Raw genomic sequence first — 27,695 nt, forward strand, 5'->3', positions numbered from 1 at the left:
CAAACCACGAAATCATGACCTGAGCTGCCCAGGTGCCCCTACATGGATAACAATTTAACTTCAACCACACACAAAATCTCTATTCTTTCTTTGACTCCCTGCTTTTGTTTTTTTATGTCACAATTTACATCTCTTTATATCGTGTATCCATTAACAAACTATTGTAGCTATAGCTATTTTAATCACTTTGTCCTTTAACCTTTTTCTTTCTTTAATTCCAGTAGAATTAAATGTAATTAGTGTTATATTAGTTTCAGCTGTACAATGTAGTGATTCAACCATTCTATACATTACTCGGTAGTCATCACGGTAAGTGTATGTCCTTTTAACCTTTATACTCGAATTAAGTGGTTGACACATCACCATATTATAGTATTAGTGTTCTGAACTTGACTATGTGCTTACCTTTAACCAGTATGATGTATATTTTCATATGCTTTCATGTTACTAACTAGCATTTTTTGTTTCAGCTTAAAGACCTCCCTTTAGCATGTCTTGCAAGGCAGGTCTAGTGGGGGTGAATTCCCTCAGCTTTTGTTTGTCAGGGAAAAATCTTTACTTTGTACAGGTTTAACTTAAAGTAGCAAAGCTGGGGCGCCGTGAGGGAGGCGGGGACTCAGTCAGTTAAGCGTCTGACTCTTTTTTTTTTTTTTTTTTTTTTTTTTTTAAATTTTTTTTTTTTTCAACGTTTTTTATTTATTTTTGGGACAGAGAGAGACAGAGCATGAACGGGGGAGGGGCAGAGAGAGAGGGAGACACAGAATCGGAAACAGGCTCCAGGCTCCGAGCCATCAGCCCAGAGCCTGATGCGGGGCTCGAACTCACGGACCGCGAGATCGTGACCTGGCTGAAGTCGGACGCTTAACCGACTGCGCCACCCAGCGGCCCCAAGCGTCTGACTCTTGATTTCAGCTCAGGTCCTGATCTTATGGTTCATGAGTTGGAGCCCCACATCGGGCTCTGCACTGACAGTGTGGAGCCTGCTTGGGATTCTCTCTCTCCCTTTCTCTCTGTCCCTCCCCCACTCATGCTGCCCCTCTCTCTCAAAATAAAAAAAACTTAAAAAAATAGCAAAGCTAATGTGATATACATTACTTAATAATATGTTTATAAAATCAATCATATTTTAAGATTAAAAATGGAAACTTTAATATTGTCTTCCAACATTGTAGGGTATGACTAAATCTTTAAATGTATTCATATAATGGTGTCAGTTTAAAATATTCAATTTAAATATGGTAGGAAAAAGGGGACTTTTTCCTAAAGGAATATTATGGCCTGGAATATACAGCTTGTTCTAGAGATGAAGAGCTAAATAATATCCTTTGTCCTCTGCATACTCTACTCAGACAATAAATTATATTTTTCCTCACCTGTGTAAATGCCCCCTCAATTCTTGAAAATCTAATTTTTGTTTCCCAGCTGCCTTTTCCTAAACTCTTAGGTTGTTTTAATTTTTATTTTCCTCTTGAAAAAATTTTTTTAATGTTCATTTACTTATGAGAGGGAGAGACAGAGTACAAGCAGGGGACGGGCAGAAAGAGAGGGAGACACAGAATGGGAAGCAGGCTCCCAGCTCTGGGCTGTCAGCATGGAGCCCAGCATGGGGCTCGAGCCCACAAACCGTGAGATCATGACCTGAGTCAAAGTCAGACGCTTAACCGACTGAGCCATCCAGGCGCCCCTTTATTTTTTCCTTTCAAGTAGGCTTCATAGCTAGCGCAGAGCCCAATGTGGGGCCTGAAACCACGACCCAGAGATTAAGACCTGAACTGAGATCAGGAGTTGGATGCTTAACCAACTGAGACATCCAGGCACCCCCTAGGTTATTTTAAATAAAACAACAAGGAGGGCGCTTGGGTGGCTCAGTATGTTAAGCATCTGACTTCCACTCAGGTCATGATCTCCTGGCTCGTGAGTTAGAGCCCTGCCTCCGGCTCTGTGCTGACAGCTCAGAGCTTGTTTCAGGTTCTGTGTTTCCCTCTCTCTGTCCCTCCCCTGCTCACACTCTGTCTTTCTCTCTCTCTCAAAAACAAAATAAATATTAAAAAAAAAAAAAACAAAACAGTTGGGTGCTCAACTGACTGAGCCACCCAGGCACCCTTCAGCTTTACCCTTCTAGACTTCCATAACACATACTGTCAAGTCAAAAACTGCAGATTAGTGCTGTGCTGTTCTTGACCTAAGAGTTAATTCTCTACTGGTTGATGCCTTTATTAGAGATTATTAGTGTGGCCCACAGGGCAATAAGGCAAAGTAAGTCTTGTTAAAACTCCCTTCCATATGTTGGGAGAGGCAAGTGGGTGCTGCCCACTGAGCCATCTACAATGGCTCCCAGAAATTTGACTCTGCTGGTCAGGTAAGGTCTACCCAGTTCAGATAACTCTCTCCAACCAGCAGCAGTACCTGGTGGAGTTCTATAACTTGGGAACTTGGGAAGTCTTCGAGAGGATTCGGTGAGTAGTAAATTCTGTCGCTGAATGATTATTATTTTCAGTTGCCACTACTGTTATTGTGTCTCACTTCTTACCTTCATAGTCAAATTTCCTGAAATTGTCCACACTCACTGCTTCCACTTGCTCATCTCCCATTCTCTCCTGATCCACTGACATTTGACTTTTGGCCCCTTCACTCCCTCATAAAGCCCCCGTCAAAATGACCAGGGACCTCCTAGTTACTAAATCTAATGGACATTTTCAGTCTTCCTCTGATTCAAGCTCTTTGCAGTACTTAGCACTGTTAACTATTCTCTTAAAGTTCTCTCTTTTCAAAAAAAATGATCACTTTTCTGGGTCTCTTTGGCATTACCCACTGCTGAGTTTTCTTTTGTATTCCTAGTTGCAGCTTCTCGATTTCCTCTGAATCATTCTCTCCTTATGTGTACCTCTTAAATATTGGTGTTCATCAGAGTTCTGTCCTTGGCCCTTGACTATTCCCTTGCTGTATGCCATCCCTGGACCACATCATCCATTATTGGGTCTTTAAGTACCACCTGGTTATTGATGACTTCCAAATCTTTTCTCTCTCTCCCGAGCCCCAGATCCACATTTCCAATTTCCTACCAGATGCCTCACAGCAGGCCCACTCCTAACACACATGGAGATCCCTGAACTGTTTCCCTTTTCTTCCTATCCCTATTCTACCCCACGCTATGAGGGGTTTCTCAGATCCACATGGGGGAACATTCCAGCCTGAATTTCTAAGCTCCATCCACACCCTTCCCAAGCAGCCACATTTTTGTCTACTCCTTGGGCCTAGGGGTATTGCACAATGGCAGTGAGGTCCACCAACAGGATGACCTGGGCAAGATGCTTATCTATGGGCTGAAAGTGGACTCAGGCCATTTGGAAAGGAATTTGGGAATCTTAAGAATGTGAAATACAGCAGGGCTGAAAGAGGGGTGTGTGAGCTCTGGGTAGTCATGCCCTCTTAGCCCCAGAGAGGAAGGTTTGGCTTAAGGAGTTCCAGAGTGTGGACCATCTAAAGTGTGGAGTCTAGCGCAAGGCTCCCAAATTCCCAAGTCTCAGGATTTTCACTGCTCCCACACACCTTAAACTCAACGTATGCAGACCTGAATTTATCCTCTATCTTTTCCCCCTTTTCTCTTATTGCCTACCCACAACCTCTTCATCCTCTTCGAGTCCATATCTGAGCAAATAGCACTGCCAAACAATCTTTTGCCTTACCATAAAGCTGGCGGTTGATCTCCTGAGCATCTTTATAATTTGTCTGTGGTCACCTCATCAGCCCCACTTGCTGGTGCTTTACCATGGCTTTTCAACATTTCTCATCTGAGTTTCCCCAGTTTTCATTCAAGTCCATGTTCCATAATACAAGTCTGACTAGGATACTCTCTTGCTTCAAATTCTTCGTTTGTTTCCCATTGCCCTTAGGATAAATCCAAACTCCTTATGGCATAGGAGGCTCCTCGGAATCTGGCTCTGCTTACGTTTCCAGATCAATCTATCATCACTTCCTCCCTTTACATATATGTTCCATTCAAGTTGAGCGACTTGTATTTCCCTGGATGGGCTGTGATTCACTCACATTTCCTTGGCTTTCTATATAATTCTCCCTTTACTGGAGTGACCTTCCTATATCACCTAATAATTCCCTTTTCATTCTTTATATCTCAGCCTAGATATTATATCTAGAAAACCCCATGCTTACTGTTAGCACCCCCTCCCCTACTTCCTTGTCTGGGGGAATTATACAGTACATAGCCTTTTGAATCTGAATTTAAATTAACATAATGCATTTGAGATTCATTCATTTTGTTCATATATTTTTATTGTTTGCATGGGTCTACCATAGCTTGTTTATTCATTCCCCAGTTGAGGGACATTTAGGTTATTTCCAATTTTTGTGTACCTGTTTATGTGAATACAGGCTTTAATTTCATTTGAGTAAATAGGAGTGCCAGGTGTGTGATTAGTATGGTTCCAATTAAGTTATTCAAAATTATCATTTGTGGGGCTCCTGGGTGACTCCGTTGGTTAAGAGTTCGACTCTTGACTTCAGCTCAGGTCATGATCTCACAGTTTGTGGATTCAAGCCCTGCATTGGGCTCTGTGCTGACAGTGCAGAACCTGCTTGGGATTCTCTCTCTCCCTCTCTGTCTGCCCTCCCATGCTTGCACTCTCTTTCTCTCTCATAGTTAAATAAAACTTGAAAAAATAAAATTATCATTAGTAACACACAGATTTTAATATATTCGATGAATTTCCATTGTTCTCATTGATGCTCAGTTGTCCTACTTTTTTTTTTCAACGTTTTTTATTCATTTTTGGGACAGAGAGAGACAGAGCATGAACGGGGGAGGGGCAGAGAGAGAGAGGGAGACACAGAATCGGAAACAGGCTCCAGGCTCCGAGCCATCAGCCCAGAGCCTGACGCGGGGCTCGAACTCACAGACCGTGAGATCGTGACCTGGCTGAAGTCGGACGCTTAACCGACTGCGCCACCCAGGCGCCCCTCAGTTGTCCTACTTTTGACTAGTGGGAGCTTCTTAAGTTGGCTTCCAAGTTCTTTTAGCAAAAACCTAGTAGTCTGATACCTTCCGTGCTTTCTTGTACCACAAGATGTTCTGGGTATATGGTATTTCTTGTCCGAACTAGTGTTCAATTTAACACATGGAGAGTTAATCTGTATAGCTGGTGGTTGTAGCAAAAACAGGGTGTTTGGAACAGTGTTACAGCAGGACTTCCCCTCTCCCCTAATTATGTAACATTATAATCTTTAATTTGAATTTATTTTATAATTAATGAACACCCCCACTTCTAGATTCTATTGAGAGAACATACCTCTTGTGTAAAACTGAATATGCATTAGTGTACGAATCATCAGAGCAGAAGGAGAAAGATGAAAAAGGAAAGAACTAAGTTCAGCTTTGGAGGAGTAAACCTTGTCAATTTCTGTGTGATTTGGCTTGGGGTGGTGGTCGGAGGCCTGGGGAGGGAAGGGTGGTGCTAGGAGGCTTTGCTATCTAACATTAAGCAAAGAACTTAGTGCCTCCAAAAGTATGATATTTTAGCCACCAGCATCAGAACTCCCTAAGGAGTTTGTTAAAATACAGACTCCTGGGGGCACCTGGGTGGCTCAGTGGGTTGAGCATCCCACTCTAGATCTTAGCTCAGGTCTTGATCTCACTGTTTGAGATGGAGCCCCGTTTTTGGCTCTGTGCTGACAGCTTGGAGCCTGCTTGGGATTCTCTCCCCCTCTTTCTCTGCCCCTCCCTGGCTCAATTGCACACACTCTCAAAATAAATAAACTTAAAAAAATCTTTTAAAATACAGACTACTGGATCCTACCCCAGAGTCAGTGAATTAGACTGAGAGTAAGACTTAGGAATGTGTATTTTAAACAACCTTTGCCCAATGCCACTGGTTTGTGGTTTCTGAAAGAACTCAATGAAAGCAACTTCTCTGTGCTCAGGTCAGGAAGGGAAACAATCCCTTTCTCAGAGAGGATCTTTGTGGTTCTCAGACAACCAGTCCTAGAGAAAGAAGAATGAAGACATAGTTTAGAGAAAACAAAGTTCCCCTTTACAATTCTGAATGTATCTGCCACTCCAGTTAGGCCAAATGAGAAACTCAATGTCTAAAAGCATCAAAAGATGGGTGACTGATCCCTCCATGAGGTCAAAGTTCAAAAACAATACACTGTTTTTGCTAAGCAGAGCAATTCAGCAGAGGAATTAAGGCAGTTGATCTCATTTCCAAAGTTTAATGGCTGACCAAATAGGGCTTCAGATCTTACTAAAAGCTTCCCAGTTTGAGCTCTAGGCAGTCTATGCAGGGGGTCTTGGGACAATTCTTTCTTTCATTCAACAGACACTTATTTTAGCACCTACTCTTGGCAAGCACTGTGCAAGATGATGGGGCAGCAGAGAACAACCACATAACCGAAGGCTGATGTGGGGCCTCCAGATTGGGTGGAGGCTGGTAGTGCAGGAGGTGAAAGAATTCACCCAAGGCAGAACAAGGAGATAGACATTTATTGAATACACTGCAAGAGAGCAGTGGGCAGGACAGCAAAGGAGAGACTGTCCGTCAGAAGGCAGTGGAGGGGGGCTGCACTTAAGGGGGAGGGAGTGAGGAAGTATGACAACATATAGAATTTTCCCTTTTTGGTACCTGTGCCTGGTTGCAAGTAGCCCATTAGTCAGCTAGGGTCTATGGCTGTTTTGAGGTTGGTTGCCTAATGTGCCTGTTTGCATTCAGCTGGGTGGTCACCTTGTACCTTACTCAGGTTTCCATTGCTCAAGCCTGTTGCCTAAAAGTGGCCTCTACGACTGACTTCACCTGTGAATTTAAAAGATGGTTCCAAGTGGACTATAGAACACTTAACCAAAAGAAGGCACAAGAGAATTAACCACCTTTTTTTTTTAGGAATACCAATCATGTTCGGGTGCAATTTTACAGCAATTTTGTTATTATCTCCAGTTTATCTCAGTTACACAGCTGTTATAAAAAAACACAAAAGGTAGGGGCATCTGGTTGGCTCAGTCAGAGGAGCATCCAACTCTTGATCTTGGGGTCATGAGTTCAAGCTCTACCTTGGGTGTAGAGATTACTTAGATAAATAAAACGTTAAAAAATGATATATGTAAAAAACAACAGGTAGGGCTAGAACAAAACTCAACTCTGAGTTTCATACAGCAATGGCTCCCAAATCTGGGATGTGCAAAGAATTGATTGTAAAGAACGTTTAAAATAATATACATGTCAGAGCTCCTCCAGACCTATGAAAACTGAATCTCTTGCGATGAGGGAGGGGAAGGCACTCCCTGGAGAGAGAAAATTTTATTAAATTCCTCAACTGATTTTGTAGAGCCGTGTTTGGAACCACTGTCCTACTCTTTGCTACCCGCCCAAGCAGTGGTTCTCAAACGTGGCATCAGGTTTTAAGATGACCTTGCAAACTTGAAAGGTCTAAAATCCCTCATTATACTCAGTCGTGGTCTTAAACGCCTACTTTTTTTTTTTTTTTTTTTCAAAACCAAGACTACCAATGCTCTAAAATGCCACAAAGAGAGTGGCACTTACCCATGTACCAAGTACTGGGATGTGTGGGGGGGAGCGGCACTCAAGTACACATTGGCTAGCACTAACTCCAAAATGAGCTGAAGCAGATTCCACTCCGAAGATCAACCGCAAGGGGAATCTGTTTCCTTTAATCCGTTGCGGGGGCCTACTTATTGCGTCCCACAGCTACAACTGATCAAACGCCGACGTCCACGCCACCAGGCACCCCCTCCTCCCCAAAGTCCTCAGCTCTTCTGCGGCGATAAGCCCGAGGGGTCTGGAGAGAAAGCTGGAACTTTTCGTCACAACTGGGCCGGAAAGTGGGTCAGGGCCCCAACTCCAACCAGGCCCTTACCCCGCGTGAGCAGGCGGGGCTCGCAAAATGGACGCCCAGGCGCGGTTCCGGAGGCCGCAGCGCGGGCATTCGCCGCGCTCTTCCAGGCTCTCAAATTTCCCGGGAGCTCCGCCCCTCAACTGCCTGCCCTCCGGTTTCCAAGGCGTCGCGCCGGAAGTGACCTCACGGCGGTGGCGAGGAGACGCGGGGCGCTTCCGGCGGCGGCCGCGACTGTGGGGGTGGGTGCGGAGAAGCCCCTTATCAGCCTCTGGGTCTCCTCGTGTTGCGGGGTCTCCTTGGCGCGGTGTGCGGAGGCGGCGACAGGCAGACGGCGTTGGAGGTGGGAGTGGCGGGGCGGCTGGGGTACGGGCGCTCGCGGGAGGGGGCTTCCGGGGTTGCCAAGCGGGTTTGCTTTTAGGCTTCGGGGTTCCGGGCCTTGTAGACTTTTATAGAGGCGGGCGCGAGCCGGGGGCCAGGTCCTAGGGGTTGCCTCAGGGGGTGTGGTTTGAGGTGGGCGGCGGAGGGCAGCAGGATTCTAAACAGCCCGGGAAGCGTGGGAGGGGGGAGGCATTAGCGGCCTAGGCTGTTGGTTTAGCCTCGTTGATGGCCGGGGCAGCTAGCCCACTCTTTGCTCCATGCCTCAGTGTCCTTTTGCACAATGGAGTAGGGTGGCATGGAACAGCGCGGGTGCCACCTCCGTGACTGTTAGCCTGAGGACAGAGGTGAACTGGGGTCTGAGAGGGAAAGGTGGCCGAGAAGTTAACGATACCCGCCGGGGCGCAGCCTCTTGATTCTTTCCAGCTGTAGGTGTTAAGCCTGAGCTTCTTTAACTACCCTTTGTGTGCTGTTGATTGAATTTATCAACATTTGGCTTGTTGAGTGGTTCAAGTGTTCTGGCGTGTGCGAGGCGTAGTCCTCGCCTGGTTGGCGAGTTGGCTTTCAATGAATCTTCCAATTCCAGAGCTGGGAGGAGTCCTAACAATCCTCTCCTGTGGTTGCGGATGAGGAACTGGAATGGTTTTTCTACTCTTACCTAGCCACAGACTACACTGATTTCGGTCCGCTGTGTCACTATTTCAACTGGAAACCTCAGATGGATTCTAGTCTTTTTTTATGAATGGCAGATTAGGGGTACTGAGTTCAAAATTCCTATCTGTTGGTTTCTCTCTATGAAATAAAGATGGTTACAAATAACGTAACTTTTTTTATCACTAAGAATTTTTTGGTGGAACTTCCTTGTGGGGGTAGGGCTGTGGGACTAGCAAAGGGTATTTCAAACTTTTTTGACCTGGGACCCACAGTTAGATACAGTTTACATCATGACTCCGTGTGTGCTCCCAGCATGGGCACAGTACACACAACACACCCCTCAAAAGTTTACCCTTTTTACATATGATGCCCCTTGACATTTTCTATTTCATCGAAAGAAAAAGTTGATTCCTACTCACTAAATTGACTGCCAACAGGTCTGACCGCCAAAGACCTGTAGTTTGAAAAATACTGGATTAGAAAATGTTTAAGATATTTGTGACTTCTGAGAATTCAAAGTGGAAATGTATCCTAGCCAGAGGAGCAGGGTTGCTAGAGTTATAAATTCATCCAGAACAACAGGACAGGAACTTCAAATTGGTGTCTCAAAGGAATGTAGTGATAGTGTGTCAGGATTTTAGAGGGCATTCATTACATCTTTTTTATGATGACCTGGTGGATGACATAGGGGAATTTGCCAGATTGTGGTAAAGTTAGATGGAGTCATGACTTTGAGCCTCTAGGTCTGGAAAGGTTAGATTTATGAATACAACTTACAGTTGGGATTCTGGTGAGTTGAGGCTATATCACTTTCTTTATATACAGTGTGTATTTAAAGCCTTATCTGAAAGGTGTGCTTATCAGATTTTTTTACCTTTTTGAAGTGAAGAGAGAAAATATCATCTGGTTAATCTCAAGATTTGCCCAGTGCAGTTTAATGAAACAAAATGGTTATACAAATGTGAGAAATTTCAGTTAGGTTACAAAAAATGCAATTATACCAGGTAATGAAGGTAGATGTAAAAAAAAAAAAAAAAAAGAAGGTAGATGTAACTTAGAAGGGGTTCATGTGATAAAAAGAAGTGGAGCTTCAATCATCTGAATCAGTGGCATGGCTAGGTTGTGAGAAAAACTCGTGGGACTGTGGTGGCAGATTGCATTAGGAGAACATAGAATCTAGGACAAGAAAGGAAGATTGACCTTAGCACTGATTAGCTCTCTCCTGGAATATAAGGTTTATGTCTGGGTACTCTAAAAGAGTAAATTTATTTGGGGGTACAAGTTAAAAGTCGTTGGAATTTGTCAAATTTTCAAAAGTAATTTTTTGTTTCTTGTCTGAAGTAATTTTTTATTGGTTGTCTGAGTTGCATTGACATGAGTGATTCTTTTTCCCTTGTTACTCAGGGTCTTAAAACTTTTTTTAGTGTCCAAAACATTAGAAAGTCTATGTATCTCTTACACATTTAAGTTGGCATCTGAAATTGGTCATTGTAAATTTCAGTAGTTTATTTTTTTATTTTTTTTTAACTTTTTAAAATTTATTTATTTTTGAGACAGAGAGAGACAGAGCATGAACGGGGGAGGGTCAGAGAGAGAGAGGGAGACACAGAATCCGAAACAGGCTCCAGACCCTGAGCTGTCAGCACAGAGCCCGATGCGGGGCTCGAACTCACGGACCGTGAGATCATGACCTGAGCCGAAGTTGGCCGCCCAACCGACTGAGCCACCCAGGCGCCCCGTAAATTTCAGTAGTTTAAACATTTTAAATAATTTAGGATGTAAGTTTTGGCGTGTAAATACTGACTTCTAGAAGATCCATACAAAGTTATCTAAATATGCAATTTGATGTTCTTATTTTATTCGTTTTTTTTAAGTGGGCTCCACACCCTATGTGGGGGCTTGAACTCAAGACTGTAAGATCAAGAGTCGCATGCTCCACCGACTGAGCCAGCCAGGCACCCCTTGATGTTTTTAAAATATACAAGTAACCTTTTTTGTATTAAACCTCTGAGATATGTGTAAGATATGTATAAATGGTGTATTACATTACTTGAATTTTGGGTGTTAAACTAATCTTGTGTTCCTGGAATGAACCCCACTTAGTCATGGTGTATAATATTTTTTTATATGTTGCTGAGTTTAGTTTGCTAATATTTTGTTAAGAATTTCGTGTCTATGGGGCGCTTGGGTGGCTCAGTCGGATGAGCTTCCCACTTTGGCTCAGGTCATGATCTCACTGTTCCTGAGTTCGAGCCTCGCATCAGGCTCTGCTGACATCTCAGAGCCTGGAGCCTGCTTCAAATTCTGTGTCTCCCTCTCTCTCTGCCCCTCCCCCTGCTCACGCTCTGTCTCTCTCTCTCAAAAATAAACAAACATTAACAAAAAATTTAAAAAAAAAGAATTTTCGTGTCTGTGTTCATGAGGGATACTGAAGTTTTTTTTTTTTTTTATGTCTTTGGCTTTAGTATCAGAGTGATAGTACCCATATAAAATGAGTTGGGAAATGTTACTTTCTTTTCTGTTTTCTGAAAGAGTTTGTGTAGGATTGTTTATTTTTCCATATGTTTGATAGAATTTACTAGTGAAGCCTTCTGGGCCACCCAGGCAACCCTGCCATTCCCAAGATTTTGATTAAACAGCTTTCGAGATAAATGCATGGAAAAATACCTAGTTTTTCAGAAGCCCATAAGTAACCACTTACTCATCCTCAGCTGTTGGTTATAACTGTCCTTAGTTGACCAGAGTTGTCTCAATCTGAATAGTGTGAGTTCTGTCTGATGTGGCAGAGGAAATGGAAGTTAGTTGGTTTGTAACTGGCAAGTTCTTCATTTGTAGTTTATAAATTGTTTTGGCAGCTGCCTCAGTTGCATAATGGGTGGAAGATCATTTAGGGCTACCTGAATTTATTATCTAAAGGCCTCTTATAAGAGAAATGATATGGAAAGCCTCATACTTAATGGGGAAAAAGTGATAGTTTAGCATTTGAGCAGATTAGTCCATACATATTCTAAGACTTTGTGTGTAATTGGCCAGCATAAATGGGCACATTTGTTCCCAACAAAGACAAATACAAAAATGTTAAATTCCTTATACATAATAGCCCCCCAAACAGGATGGGTAAATACACTGAGGCATAGTTATATAATAGAATACTATATAGTCATGAGAAAGAATGAACTATTGCTACATACAACAATAAGGATGAATCTTACAGATGTAAAATTGAGCAAAGAAACCAAACACTTCAAAAGAGAACCTTTATAAATAAAAAAATAGAATCTTCGTGATTCCATTTATATGAAGTTCAAAAAGGCTACTTAGGGGTGCCTGCGTGGCTCAGTTAAGCATCCGACTTTAGTTCAGGTCCTGATCTCACGGTCTGTGAGTTCAAGTCCCGAGTTGGGCTCTGCTGACAGCTCAGAGCCTGGAGCCTGCTTTAGAATCTGTATCTCCCTCTCTCTCTGCCCCTCCCCTGCTCGCACTCTGTCTCTGTCTCAAAAATATTAAAAAAAAAAAAAAAAAAGGGCTACCCTAATCCTTTGTGTTAAATATCAGAATAATGGCTACCTTTGTGGGGACACAGTGGAAACTTCGTGGGAGTTCAAAGTATTCTGTGTCTTGATTTAGGTGGTGGTAATGTGGGTGAATTAATATGCAAAAGATCATGCAGCTGTACACTTAAAATATGTAGGCTTACTATGTATATTAGGCCCTGATAGAAAAGTAGAAAGTAAAAGACATCAAAGATTGGTCTCCTTGTGGCTTCTAGATCTCCTTCTGCTTCAGCTGTTGCTCTTCTTTTGACACGAAGATGCTAGCCCTCTGATTGATGAAACCCCCTTCCTTAGTGTGTTCATCTGATTCGGAACCCAGATGGCACTCACTGGTTTTAGATTTACTGGTTTAAATTAATAGAGCAATTTTCTTTATAGAATGAGCCTATTTGATGAGTTTTGGATAATGCATTAATGTATTTTACATAGAGGGAAGTTTGTGATAATAGGGTAATTTGTTACACGTCGAGTGGTTACTTTTTAAAAAGTTTCTATTGTAGAACTGGCAGTCCACGTTTTAAAGCTATTAAAAGTTCTCAATTATTACCAATATAAACTTGAATGTACAACATCTTTTTAAATTATAGTTGCTGTACAATCTTATATTTGTTTCAGCTGTAATTCTGTACATCACATTGTGCTTATTACCATGATGGATATGGGTACCATTTGTCACCATACACTGTTGTCACAATATCATTGACTATGTTTCCTGTGCTGTACTTTTCATCTCTGTGACTTATTTTGTAAGTGGAATTTTGTACTTCTTAAATCCCCTTCACCTAATTCACCCTCTGTGACTTATTTTGTAAGTGGAATTTTGTACTTCTTAATCCCCTTCACCTAATTCACCCATCCCCTCAACTCCATCCCCTCTGGCACCCACCATTTCTCTATTTATGATTCTTTGTTTTGTTTTTTAGATTCTACATGTAAGTGAAGGCATATGGTATTTGTCTTTATCAGACTTATTTCACTCAGCATAATGGCCTGTGGGTCCATCCATGTTGTCACACTTGGAAAGATCTCATACTTTTTGACGACCGAGTAATATTCCTGTGTGTGTACCACATCTTATACATTTATCTGTTAGTGTGCACTTAGGTTAGCTTTCATTTCTTAGCTATTGTAAAGCTACAGTGAACATAGGGGCGCACCTGTCTTTTCACACTGGTAGTTTTGTTTTCTTTGGGTAAATACCCAGTAGTTGAATTACTGGATTGTATGGTATTTCTTTTCTTTTCTGTTTAATTGATATTCAAGTTAGTTAACACACAGTGTAGTCCTGGCTTCAGGAGTAGATTCTAGTGATTCATCTCTTACGTATGATACCCAATGCTTGTCCTGAAAAGTGCCCTCATTAATGCCCATCACCCATTTAACCCATCCCCCTGCCTTCCCCCACTCCAGCAACCCTCCATTTATTCTTTGTATTTAAGAGTCTCTTACAGTTTGCTTCCCTTCTCTTATGTTCATTTGTTGAGTTTCTCAGATTCCACATATGAATGAAATCATATGATATCTGTCTTTCTCGGACTGACTTATTTTGCTTGGCATAATGCCCTCCAGGTCCATCCACATTGTTGCAAAATGGCAAGATTTCATTCTTTTTCATTGCGGAGTAGTATTCACTGTAGGTATGTATGTATGTATGAATGTGTATATCTTTTTAATTCATCAGTTGATGGACATTTGGGCGCTTTCCATAATTTGACTATTTGTCTTTAAAAAATATAATTTATTGTCAATTTAGCTAACATACAGTGTATACAGTGTGCTCTTGGCTTTGGAAGTAGATTCTCATGATTCATCGCTTACATACAATACCCAGTGCTGATCCCAACAAATGCCCTCCTCAATGCCCATCACCCATTTTCCCCTCTCCCCCAAACCCCTCCCATCAACCCTCAGTTTGTTCTCTGTATTTAAGTCTCTTATGGTTTGCCTCCCTCTCTGTTTTTTCCCCTTCCCTTCCCCCATGGTTTTCTGTTAAGTTTATCAAATTCCACATGAGTGAAAACATAGGATATCTGTCTTTCTTTGACTTATTTCATTTAGCATAATACTCTCTAGTTCCATCCACATTGCAAATGGCAAGATTTCATTCCTTCTCATTGCCAAGTAGTGTTCCATTGTATATCTAAACCACATCTTCTTCATCCATTTGTCAGTTGATGGACATTTGAGCTCTTTCCATAATTTGGCTATTGTTGAAAGTGCTGCTATAAACATTGGAGTACATGTGCCCCATGAATCAGCACTCCTGTATCTTAGTAGTATAAATTCCTAGTAGTGCTATTGCTAGGTTGTAGGGTAATTCTATTTTTAATTTTTTGAGGAACTTCCACACTGTTTTCCAGAGCAGCTACACCAGTTTGCATTCCCACCAACAGTTCTAAGAGGGTTCCTGTTTTTCCACACCCTTGCCAACATCTGTTGTTTCCTGAGTTGTTAATTTTAGCCACTCTGACTGGTGTGAGGTGGAATCAGACTGATTTTGATTTGTATTTCCCTGATAATGAGTGATGTTGAGCATCTTTTCATGTGTCTGTTGGCCATCAGGATGTCTTTGGAAAAGTGTCTATTCATGTCTTCTCATTTCTTCATTGGGTTATTTGTTTTTTGGATGTTGAGTTTAAGTTCTTTATAGATTTTGGCTACTAACCTTTTATCCGATATGTCATTTGCAAATAACTTCTCCCATTCCATTGGTTGCCTTTTAGTTTTGTTGATTGTTTCCATTGCAGTACAGAAGCTTTTTATCTTGATGAGGTTCCAATAGTTCATTTTTGCTTTTATTTCCCTTGCCTTTGGAGATGCGTCGAGCAAGATGTTGCTGCATCTGAGGTCAGAGAGATTGTTGCCTTTTTTCCCTTTAGGGTTTTGATGGTTTCCTGTCTCACATTTAGGACTTTCATTCCTTTTGAGTTTATTTTTGTGTATGGTGTAAGAAAGTGGTCCAGTTTCATTCTGCATGTTGCTGTCCACTTCTAGCATCATTTGCTAAAGAGATGTCTTTTTTCCATCGGATACTCTTTACTGCTTTGTCAAAGATTAGGTGGCTGTACATTTGTGGGTCCAATTCTGGGTTCTCATGCACATTGGTCTGTGTGTCTGTTTTTGTGCCAATACCATACTGTCTTGATGATTACAGCTTTGCAGTAGAGGCTAAAGGCTGTGATTTCTCTCACTTTGGTTTTCTTTTTCAACATTACTTTGGCTACTTGGGATCTTTTGTGGTTCCATACAAATTTTAGGATTGCTTGTTCTAGCTCTGAGAAGAATGCTGGTGCAATTTTAATTGGGATTGCATTGAATGTGTAGATTGCTTTGGGTAGTGTTGACATTTTAACAGTATTTGTTCCTCCATTCCATGAGCATGGAATGTTTTTCCATTTCTTTGTGTCTTCAGTTGCGTTCATAAGCTTTCTATAGTTTTCAGCATACAGATCTCTTACCTTTTGGTTAGATTTATTCTTAGGTATTTTATGGTTTTTGGTGTAAGTGTAAATGGGATTGATTCCTTGATATCTCTTTCTGTTGCTTCATTATTGGTGTATAGAAATGCAGCTGATTTTGTGCATTGATTTTATATCTTGTGACTTTGCTGAATTCATCTATCAGCTCTAGCAGTTTTTCGGTGGAGTCTTTCAGGTTTTCCATATAGAGTATCATGTCATCTGTGAAGAGTGAAAGTTTGACTTCTTCTTTGCCAATTTGGAGGCCTTTTATTTCTTTTTGTTGTGATTGTTGAGGCCAGGACTTCCAACACTATGTTGAACAACAGGGCGAGAGTGGGCATCCCTGTCATGTTCCTGATCTTAGGGGGAAAGCTCTCAGTTTTTCCTCCATTGAGGATGATATTAGCTGTGCGCCTTTGTATATGGCTTTTGTGATGTTGAGGTATCCCTTCTATCCCTACTTTCTTGAGGGTTTTTATCAAGAAAGGATGCTGTATTTTGTCAGATGGTTTTTCTGCATCTATTGACAGGATCATATGGTTCTTATCCTTTTTTCTGTTAATGTGGTGTATCATGTTGATTGATTATGAATATTGGACCAGCCCTACAACCCAGGAATGAATCCCTCTTGATCATGGTGAATAGTTCTTTTAATGTACTGTTGAGTTCGATTTGCTAGTATCTTGTTGAGAATTTTTGCATCCAGCTTCATCAGGGATATTGGCCTGCAATCCTTTTTAGAGGGGTCTTTGGTTTTTGGAATCAAGGTAATGCTGGCTTCATAGAATGAGTTTGAAAGCTTTCCTTCCATTTCTTTTTCCTTTTTTTTTTTTTTTTTGAATTTCTATTTTTAATTTTTTAGGAAGCTCCATACTGTTTTCCACAGTGGTTGTATCAGTTTGCATTCCCTCCAACTGCACAGGGCTTCCTTTTTGTCTACATCGTTGCCAACATTTATTGTTTCTTGTCCATTTGGTATTGCTTATTCTGACAGATGTGAGGTGCTATCTCATTGTAGTTTTGATTTGTATTTGCCCGATGATTAGTGATATTGAGCATCTATTCATGTGTCTGTTGGCCATCTGTATGTCTTCTTTGGAAAAATGTCTATTTGGGTCCTCTGTCCATCTTTAATCAGATTATTGGGGTTATTTTTTTGTGTTGTGTAAGTTCTTTACAGTTTCGATATTAAACCCTTACTGGAGAGGGTACCTGGGTGGCTCAATCAGTTAAGTGTCTGACTCTTGATTTTAGTTCAGGTCATGAGCTCATGGTTTGTGGGATCGAGCCCTGCATCAGGCTCTGCACTGTGTGGAGCCTGGTTGGGATTCTTTGCCTCTCCCTCTCTCTCTGCCTCTCCTCTGCTTGTGCACATACTCTCTCTCTGTCAAAATAAATAAATAAACATTAAAAAAAATAAACCCTTATTGGATATATCATTTGCAAATATCTTCTCCCAGTGGTAGGTTGCCTTTTCCTTTTTTTGGTTTCCTTTGTTGTGCAAAAGCTTTTTAAAGACAACATCAGTGTCTTAAATACATATATTGGGTAAAGAAGAAATAAAAGTCTTTCACATCTCATGAATTTCTGGTAGTTGAAAAAATTCTTGTTACTACAGCTTTTCATTCTGCAGCTAATAATACAAGCATCAGAGTAGGATTATGACGGAGTATAAATGATGGGAGAGGAAATTCATACTTCTGTGATACTAAAGTAGACAAAGGCTGGTCAGGACATGGGAAATAAGCCTAAAGTATGTGTATTTTGTGCCTTTTACCATCATCAGTGTTGTGGAAATTGGGTTGCATCGGAAATTCACCTGATTTCTTAAATGCTTATATTGATAATTGTTGTAACTCAGTGATGGGTATGTGGGGTTCATTATGCTGTTCTGCCTACATTTGTGTATGTTTGAAATTTTTTGTAAAATGTAAAAAAAAAAAAAAATCTAACAGTTGATCCTGCTAACACATTATTTTCTGTTCTGTCAGCATAGTTTTCTGATATTTACTTAGATCACTGGAAAATTCCCTGAGTTTTTCTTTAGGTTTTGTGTTTCTGATGGGACATACTCTTTTTACCACAGGAGTGTTTTTTTATTTTTCCTTTTTTAGGCTGTATATTTTATGTATGTGTATTTCTGAAATTAATACTTGAAAACAGCTTGAAATGCTCTTTCTTTTCTGTTTTTTCATGGAGAATGCCAAGCAGTATTTCATTTTGTACTTAATATTGTATGTTATGTTTATACTCATCTGCTATTGCCTGACTTCCTTCTGTATGTAGGGCAATGCTGGATTTCATATCTTTGTAGGATTTTGCACAGAGTATGCTTAACAGGTATTCTGATTTTAGAACTATTTCCAAGAAGGGCCAAGGCATCTAAATATAAATATTTATATACTCTAGATTTTGAGTGATTAACTTCTGTCAGATTTATGACATGTAAATTCATTCATTGATTAGATAAATATTTGCGTTTCTTTTTAATTCTGGACACTCTTACTGGCTGAACAAGGCAGAAAAGGTCTCTTGCCCTCATGAAGCTTACATTTTAGTGGGGTGATACAACATAAACTAATAAGGTAATTCGTGTTGTGATTAATTTTGAGACCATAACAGAAGATGAGGTGTTGAAGAGTGATGGTGAGTAGTGACATTAGATTGGGGTAGCCAGGGAAGGCCTCTTTGGGGTGGTGACATTTTAGCAGATACCAGAAAGACAAGATAGAATTAGCTATTCATAGTTTTGTTGTAGCGTAAGTTTTTTGTTCCTTTTTTTGCTGAGTAGTGTTTTGTTGTTAATACCATAATTTATCTCTTGTCCTTGTTTCTAGTTTTTGCTATTGTGAATAAAGCTACTGTGTACATTTGTGTACAAGTTCCTTTTTGAGCATGTTTTCATTTTTCCTGGGTAAATGCTGGGAATGAAATTTGGGGTCATAGGTATGTGTTTAATATTGTAAGTAATCATTAAACTCTTTCCCAAAGTCGTAGTATCATTTTACACCATCAGCAGTGTAAGGGGGTTCCAGTTGCTCCATATCATCACACACATTTGGTGTCACCTACCGTCCTTTAAATTTTAAGCCAAGATACCAAAATGGTATCTTACGGTGTTTTTTCCAACATAATTATTTTTTATTGTTGTAAAATACATGTGTATAAAAGTTACTATTTTAAGTGTGTAGTTCAGTGGCATTGAGTACAGTCACATTGTTGTGTAACCATTACCACCATCCATAACTTTTTCAGACTCCCAAACTGAAATTCTGTACCCATTAAACAATAGCTTACCATTCCCTGTTCCCCCCGCTCCTGGCAGCCACCTTCTGCTTTCTGTCTCTGTGGTAGAATAGTCTCTTGTGTCGGGTAGTCTCTTGACTGCTGTAGGAAACTCTTATCTGGCTTATTTCACTTAGCATAATGTCTTCAAGGTTCATCTGTGTTGTAGCATATATCAGAACTTCTTTTTAAGACTGAATGATATTCCACTCTAGGTATATACCACATTTTGTTTATCCGTTCACCCAGCATGGATGTTTGAGTTGTCTCGTCGTGTTTTAATTTGCATTTCCCCAGTAATTAATGATGTTCAGCTCTTCGTATGTTTATTGGTCATTCAGATAACTTCTTTTGCCCATTTTTAAAAAATGTGTTTTTCCTTTTTTATTGCTGATTTGTAAATATTCCTTATGTATTCTGGATACAAGTCCTTTATCAGATATATTGATTGTGAATGTTTTCTTCTTGACTGGCTTTACCTTTTTTTTCCCCCTCTTGTTTTGGGCGATAGTAGAAGAAAGAACCATTGTTTTGCTTCTTGAAATGCTTGGCTTGGCCAAGTCTGGGAGGTAGCCTCCATAGAAGTGAGTTTGGGATGTGGCTAGACTATGTGGAATATCTTCTTAAATATTTTATTACGTTACCATTATTTTAAATGTATGACTAACCCCATTCAGAGAATGATTTGGTTTGAAAAGAAGTTGAAAAAATATGACTTGGAAAAAAACAGTTTTCTGCTCTGGGACATTGTAATCAAAGCTAGATGACTTTACCTTTTTACTGATTGGGGCGTTATCCTAAGAAAATAATTTAGGACAAGCAGTATATGAAATTGATCATTGCTGCATTAATTATAATTGTGAAAGATGGAATTCTCTAAATGTTCAATAAGAAAACTAAGTGGGGTGCTTGGGTGGCTCAGTTGGTTAAGCATCTGACTCTTGATTTCGGCTCAGGTTATGACTCAAGGTTCTTGAGTTTGAGCCCCATGTTGGGCTCTGTGCTGTCAGTACAGACCCTGCTTGGGATTCTCTCTTCCTCTTTCTCTGCCACTCCCCTGCTCATTCTGTCTCTCTCTCTCTCAAATAAATAAGCATTTTTAAAACACTTTTAAAAAATAAAATGGGATAGTAAAGTAGCTACCCCGTAGAATTGTCATGAGGATTGAAGGGAAGAATGCCCCTAAAGTTTTGGCTGAGTCATACTAAATGTGCAGTAAATGCTGGCTGCTGCTGCTGCTGTTGCACAACATGATGGTATGTGTTTAAAGGCTGTGGGATTATGTGTGTTCCACTCACCTTTTATTTTCTTAGCAGTAGTTTTTTTTCCCCTTCCTTTCTGTTACCTATCATATTAAACCATCATTAGATTCAGACCACCTATATGAAAGGTCAACTTCTTTCCATCTCCATTGATCTGTTACAGTTTACCATCAGCTCTCAGATGCTCTGCTCTAGTTGCCTCCCAGTTGGTCTCACTGAAAATATATATATATATATATATATATATATATATATATATATATATATATATATATACACACACATTTTTTTTTCATCTTTTCCAATTTATATTCTTTATGGTGACTTTTGATAATTAGAACTTTTACATTTTGATGAAATCTAATTCATCAGATTTTTTTTTTCTTTTATGATTAGTACTTATTTGTGTTTTGTCTAAGCTTTTTCTCACCCAAGGTCACTAAGATACTGTTTTCTTAGTAGCTTTAATAGTTCTAGCTTTTATGTTTAGATAGTTTGTTTCAAATTGATTTTTTGTATCTGGTATGGGATAGGAATACAAGGTTATTTTTCCTCCTGTATATCTAGTTCTAGCGCCATTTTTTGAAAGATACTTGAATTTCTTTATTGATTTATCTTGGTACCTTGCTTGGAAGTCAGTGTGGGTCTGTTTCTGGGCTCTGTTCTGTTCCATTGATTTCTTTGTCTAGCCTTGCACCAACACCACAGATTTTCTATAGCTTTATAGTAAATTTTAAAATGAGGTGGTATAAAACATGTAGCCTTGTTTTTTATTTTCATGATTATTTTGGCTGTTCTAAGTATTTTGCATTGCCATATGCCTTTTAGAATCAGTTTTTCAGTTTCTTCAAAAAGACCAGTTGGGATTTTTATTGATATTTGTATTTGACTGGGGAGAATTGACAACGTTGAGCTCTTTGACTTATGAAGGTGGTACATCTCTCCCATTTATTTAGATCCTCTTTTAATTTTCCTCAGTGGTCTTTTATATTTTTCGTTGTAGAAGTTCTGCATGTTTTTCATTAGATTTATCCTAAGTAATGGTTTTTTTTAATCCTAAGTAAAGTTTATGGTTTTTAATAGTACTACAAATAGTATTTTAAAATTTTATTTTCAGTTTGTTGCTAAACTGAGAGTACAGTTTATTTTAAATTGAGCATGTATCCTGTGACCTTGCTAAATTAATTTATTAGTTCTAGTAGGATTTTTTTAGTTGGTACATTTCTTAGGGTTTTCTACATACACGGTCAATCATATGGTTTATAGGTAAAGACATTTTTAGTTCTTCCTTTCCACAATTTGTGCTTCTTATTTCTTGTTGCAGTGTAGAACCTATAGTATGGTATTGATTAGAAGTAGAAATGATGGAAGTGGATATCCTTGCCTTGTCCCAGTCTTTGGGGGTAAAAGATTCATTATTTCACCATTAATATGGTGTTCACTATAATTGTTTTGCAGATGCCCTCACTCCCCCCTTTTTGATTTCATGAATGGATATTGAATTTTGTCTGATTATCTTTCTGTATTTATTTATTTTTTAAAGATTTTATTTTTAAGTAATTTCTATACCCAATGTGGGGCTTAAACTTAACCCCAAGATCGAGAGTCACATGCTCTGCCAACTGAGCCAGCCAGGCACCCCTGTCTTTCTGCATTTATTGATATCATATGTGATTTCCTTGTTTATTTTGTTAATGTGGTAGGAGACATTGATGTTTTAAAATTTTTTTATTTTTGATTTTTGTAATGTTTATTTTGAGAGCTAGTGTGTGTGCTAGTGCAGGGGAGGGGCAGAGAGAGGGAGGGAGAGAGAATCCCAAGCAGGCTCTGGGCTGACAGAGCCCCTACCCCCCCCCCCCCCCCCCCATGTGGGGCTCAGTCTCACCAAGTGTGAGATCATGACCTAAGCTGAAATCAAAAGTCAGATGCTTAACTGACTGAGCCCAGGGGACCCTGATTTTTTTAAATTAAACCTTTTATTTGAGATAATTGTAGATTCTTATGCACTTGTAAGGAACAATACAGAAACATTCCATATACCCTTCCCGGTTTTCCTCATTGGTAATAACATTTTCAAAAACTGTAGTACAGTATCACTACTAAGATAATGACATTGATGTGGTCAAGATACAGAATATTTCCATTATTACAAGGATCCCTTTTATAGACCTTTTGTTGCCCTTTCATAGCCATCCCTATTTCCTTCCTGCCTCAGCCCCTCCCTAAACCCTGGGAACAACTCATCTCCATTTCTGTAGTTTGTCATTTCAGAAATGTTAACACAAATTGAATCAGATGGAATGTAACTTGATGGGGTTGGCTTTTTTTTTTTTTTTTTACTTTTTCTCTATGGTACCGCAGTTTGTTCAGCCATTCACCCATTGAAGGTCATCTTGGTTTCTAGTTTGGGCCTATTTGTGTGAACTTAAGTGTTGCTTTCTCTGGGATAAATGACCAGTTGTGCAGTTGCTGAGTCATGTAATAGTTGCATGTTTTTAATATTTTTTATAGATTGCCAAATTGTTTTCCACAATGGCCATACCATTTAATAATCCCATCAGCAGTGTGTGAGGAATCCAGTTTTTCCACATCCTTTCCAGGATTTGGTGTTGTCACTAGTTTTTATTTTAGCCATTCTGGTTGATGTGTAGTGATCTTTCATGGTAATTTTAAACTGTATTTCCCTAATGGTTAATGATGTTGAACTGTTGAACATCTTTTCATGTGCTTGTTTGCTGTCTGTATATCTTCTGTTTTGAAATGTCTTTTTGTGTCTTTTGCCCATTTTTTAATGGATTTTTTTTCTACTGGGTTTTCAGAGTTCTTTATATATTCTATATACTAGTCCCTTGTCTCTTTCCGATATGTGGTTTGGAAAAATATTTTCCCCATTCTGTAACTTGTCTTTTTTATCCTCCTAACAAGGTCTTTTATAGAACAAAAGTTTTTTAGTTTTGAAGAACTCCAGTGTATCTGTTTCTCTTTTTATACATTGTGCTTTTGGGGTCTAAGAACTCTTTGCCTCGCCAGATCCTGAAGGTTTCTCTTATATTTTCCCTAAAAGTTTTATAGTTTGACATTTTACATTTTAAGTCTATAATTATTTAAAAAATTTTTTTTAATGTTTATTTATTTTTGAGAGAGAGAGAACAAGTAGGGGAGGGGCAGAGAGAGAGGCAGACAGAAGCAGAAGCAGGCTCCAGGCTCTGAGCTGTCAGCACAGAGCCCGACACAGGGCTTAAGCCCACAAACCATGAGATCATGACCTGAGCTGAAGTCGATGCCCAACCGACTAAGCCACCCAGGTGCCCCAAGTCTGTAATCATTTTTAATAAATGTGTGCATTATGAGACTTAGGTCAGGGTTTAGTTTTTTTTACTGATGGATATCCATTTGCCCCAGCACCATTTGTAAAAACTATGTTACTTTGGTTGAATTACTTTTGCATTTTGTCAGAATCATTTTGGGGCATTTTTGTGTGTATCTGTTTCTGGGTTTTCTATTCCATTCCATTGATTTATATATCTTTCCTCCCACCAATACCACATAGTTTTGATTACCATACCCATATAATAAGCCTTGAAATTGGGTAGACTGATGCCTCCCATTTTCCTGTCAAAGTTGATTTAGTTATAAAAAGGTTGTAGTTTGGGGGCGCCTGGGTGGCGCAGTCGGTTAAGCGTCTGACTTCAGCCAGGTCACGATCTCACGGTCCATGAGTTCGAGCCCCGCGTCAGGCTCTGGGCTGATGGCTCGGAGCCTGGAGCCTGCTTCCGATTCTGTGTCTCCCTCTCTCTCTGACCCTCCCCCGTTCATGCTCTGTCTCTCTCTGTCCCAAAAATAAAAAAAAAAAATAAAAAATAAAAAAAAATTAAAAAAAAAAGGTTGTAGTTTGTGTGATTAGATGTCTAGGTAAATATTATCTTTACTGTTTTTTCATTATAATATCTTTATATAAATTAAATTATATTGCTTATTCATTAATATAACAAAAAAAAGTAATTCAAGTATAGTTAACCTACAGCATTATATTAGTTTCAGGTGTACAGTACAGTGACCCATCAATTCTATATATTACTCAGTGCACATCAAGATGAGTTGTACTCTTAATCCCTTCACGTATTTCACCCATCCCCCCACCCACCTCCCCTCTGGTGACCATCTGTTTGTTCCCTATAGTTAAGAGTCATTTTATTTTATTTTATTTTATTTTATTTTATTTTATTTTATTTTATTTTATTTTATTTTATTTTATTTTTATTTTTATTTTATTTTAATTTTATTTTTTGCATATATATATATATATATATATATATATCCCCTCAGCATTTTTTTTTTTTTTTAACTTACATCCAAGTTAGTTAGCATATAGTGCAACAATGATTTCAGGAGTAGATTCCAGTGATTCACCCCTGTGTATAACACCCAGTGCTTGTCCCAGCAAGTGTCTTCCTTAATGTCCCTTACCCATTTAGCCCATCCCCCCTCCCACATCCCTCCAGCAACCCTCTGTTTGTTTTCTATATTTAAGAGTCTTATGTTTTTGTCCCCTTTCCTGTTTTTATATTTTATTTGCTTCCCTTCCCTTATGTTCATCTGTTTTGTTTCTTAAATTCCTCATATGAGTGAAGTCATATACATGTCTTTCTCTGACCAATTTCAGGTAGCATAATACCCACTAGTTCCATCCACATAGTTGCAAATGGCAAGATTTAATTCTTTTTGATTGCTGAGTAATACTCCATTTTGTGTGTGTGTGTGTGTGTGTGTGTGTGTGTGTGTGTGTGTGACATCTTTATCCATTCATCTGTAGGGTCTGTTATTTGACTTGTCTCTTTTTCCCTTTTTGCTTTATTTCTTAAATTCCACATGTGATTGAAATAAGATAATTGTGTTTCTCTGACTGGCCTGTTTTGCTTAGCACTATATGTTTTAGCTCTATCCATGCTGTTGCAAATGGCAAGGTTTCATTCTTTTTTATGGGTGAGTAATATTCCATTGTGTGTATATGTGTGTGTGTATGTGTGTATGTATGTGTGTAAACATCGCATCTGTTCTTTGGGTAAATACGCAGTAGTGCAATTACTGGATCATAGGGTAGTTCTATTTTTAATTTTTTGAGGAACTTCCGTGTTGTTTTCCGTAGTGACTGCACCAGTTTGCATTCCCACCAAAAAAGTTTTTTTTTATTTAATTTTTTAATGTTTATTTATTATTGAGAGAGAGAGAGCATGAGCATGGGAGGGGCAGAGAGAGGAAGAGATACAGAATCTGAAGCAGGCTCCAGGCTCCAAACTGTTAGCGCAGAGCCTGACGCGGGGCTTGAACTCACAAACCGCGAGATCGCGATCCGAGCCGAAGTTGGTCGCTTAACTGACTGAACCACCCAGGCACCCTCCCCCCCCCACAGAAAAGTTTTATTTTTTATGCTTTATTACTTCAATTAAGGATGTGACAGAATATGTATTATTAAGCAACACCTGGTTCAGAGCCTGACATAATATTTGCTGATTTTAATTAAAGATTTGTCTGTTTCTCAAGATTTGAATGGCTCATTCTCTCTACAGTGGTCTCACATCAGCAACATGGCTACGGATTGGCTGGGCAGTATTGTGTCCATCAACTGTGGTGATAGCTTGGGGGTCTATCAGGGAAGAGTGTCAGCAGTGGATCAGATCAGCCAGACCATTTCTCTCACCCGGCCTTTCCACAATGGAGTGAAGTGCCTCGTGCCAGAAGTCACCTTCAGGTGAGTGTACTGACTGATTTCTTCAAATCTAGTCTCGTGGTCTGTGGAGCTTGAATCTAGGTCCGACTGCCGACGTTCTCTTGTATGGGGCTGCTTTTGAGGAGAGTCTTGTCAGGTGAGATTTTGAAGTCTTAACTCTTCTAGTCTAGCTGCTGTTTCAGCATAGAGTTTGTGTTGTGTCATAATTAACTTTTAGCCAATGAATCGGGGTTTGTCAAATATTTTTCTCATCTCTGTCAAGCACTCAATATTATTTAAGTGGGTCAAATTCAGAATAATCTTTCTATTTTCTTTCTCAGATTTTTATTATTTGTATTTTCTTATATCTAAGGCCTTTATTGATCCTCCCCCCACTGCATAAATGTATCTCTCTTTTAGATTTGTATTGTAATTTATCTCCAGAAGCACACTGTCTCCAGTAGCTGAGGTCCTTAGTTACTGAAATGTATTTTTCTTTCTTTTTTTTTTCTTTTTAATGTTTATTTACTTATTTTGAGAGAGAGTGTGAGCAAGCATGAGTAGGGGAGGGGCAGAGAGAGAAGGGAAGAGAGAATCCCAAGTAGGATCAAGCTGTTAATGCAGAGCCCAACACAGTGCTTGATCTCATGAATCATGAAATCATGACCTGAGCCAAAACCATGAGTCAGATGCTTAACTGACCATGAGTCAGATGCTTAACTGATCTCAAGTTCAGTTGTCTGCAAGTTCAGTTGTCTTCACATCCCTCTTTTCACCAGTTTGTCATACAGCCTCCCTTTCTTAGGTTAGAGCAACAACAGAACGGTCATACGAGAGCTTCCTCGACTCTCTAAAAAGTACCTTCACATAATCTTTAGGAGTATTCAATTCTTATTTCTAACCCCTTCTAAAATCTCAATAGAAGACATACCCTGTGTGTTCAGGGCTACCCTTGTCCTGTACGCTTCACATACTATCCTTTTCTGTCTCCTTTGACACCCTACTCCATGTCTTTTGTGTCTTCATTATCAGCCTCTATACTGTCTTTCTCCTCTTTGCATTCCAACATTCCCAGCCTTCCCCCACAGTTCACACCCTCCAACACCCACGTCCACCCACAGCTTGCATATGCCATTAGGTATTGCCCGTCCTTTCCTTTCTCTTTATACCCACGGTTCTTTTCAGAGCAAAATAGTCTGTTTTCATTCCCTTTGTGGCCTCATTCTCTAGTTCTTCTTTTCCCCACCATTGTCTTTTTTTCTAATTTTACCGTCTTGCTAAACTAGCTCTCGCTAGTTCAATGTTACAAATGAACTAATTGCCAAATTCTGCAGCAGTGTCTTCATTCTAACGTTAACTCAGATGCCGCCTGTTGAAGTATTGTCTTTTAGTTCCTCTGTCACTCCTTTGGGTTTTCTTTCCATGTATTCTTCCATTCCTTTACATCCCCGACACCACGTTCCTTTTCTTCTACTTTTTTTTTAATGTTTGTTTATTTTTGAGAAACAGTATGTGAGTGGGGGAGAGGCAGAAAGAG

General features: G+C 39.7%; 1 protein-coding gene across 5 annotated transcripts in view; it reads left to right on the top strand.

Annotated features, from left to right (window-relative positions):
• Positions 1-8,038: 8,038 nt before the first annotated feature.
• The window catches only part of EDC3 (enhancer of mRNA decapping 3), a 60,308-nt gene continuing 40,651 nt past the window's right edge, over positions 8,039-27,695 (top strand). For 2 of the 5 annotated variants that reach the window (XR_002077869.2, XM_019441456.2), the window contains exons 1-2: positions 8,449-8,582; positions 26,019-26,200. Coding sequence is in view for 4 of the 5 variants with exons in the window: in XM_019441456.2 (XP_019297001.1) it covers positions 8,496-8,582; positions 26,019-26,200 (269 nt within the window). In the remaining variant the exon portion in view is untranslated. Of the gene's footprint in view, positions 8,201-8,448; positions 8,583-10,849; positions 10,874-26,018; positions 26,201-27,695 lie in introns of those variants that run through there. The other 3 variants (XM_019441458.2, XM_019441457.2, XM_053888847.1) reach the window with 3 other exon arrangements.

Source organism: Panthera pardus, unplaced genomic scaffold (assembly GCF_024362965.1).
Source record: "Panthera pardus isolate Hobbes unplaced genomic scaffold, ASM2436296v1 HiC_scaffold_24, whole genome shotgun sequence".
In the NCBI taxonomy this organism is placed as follows: Eukaryota; Metazoa; Chordata; class Mammalia; order Carnivora; family Felidae; genus Panthera; species Panthera pardus.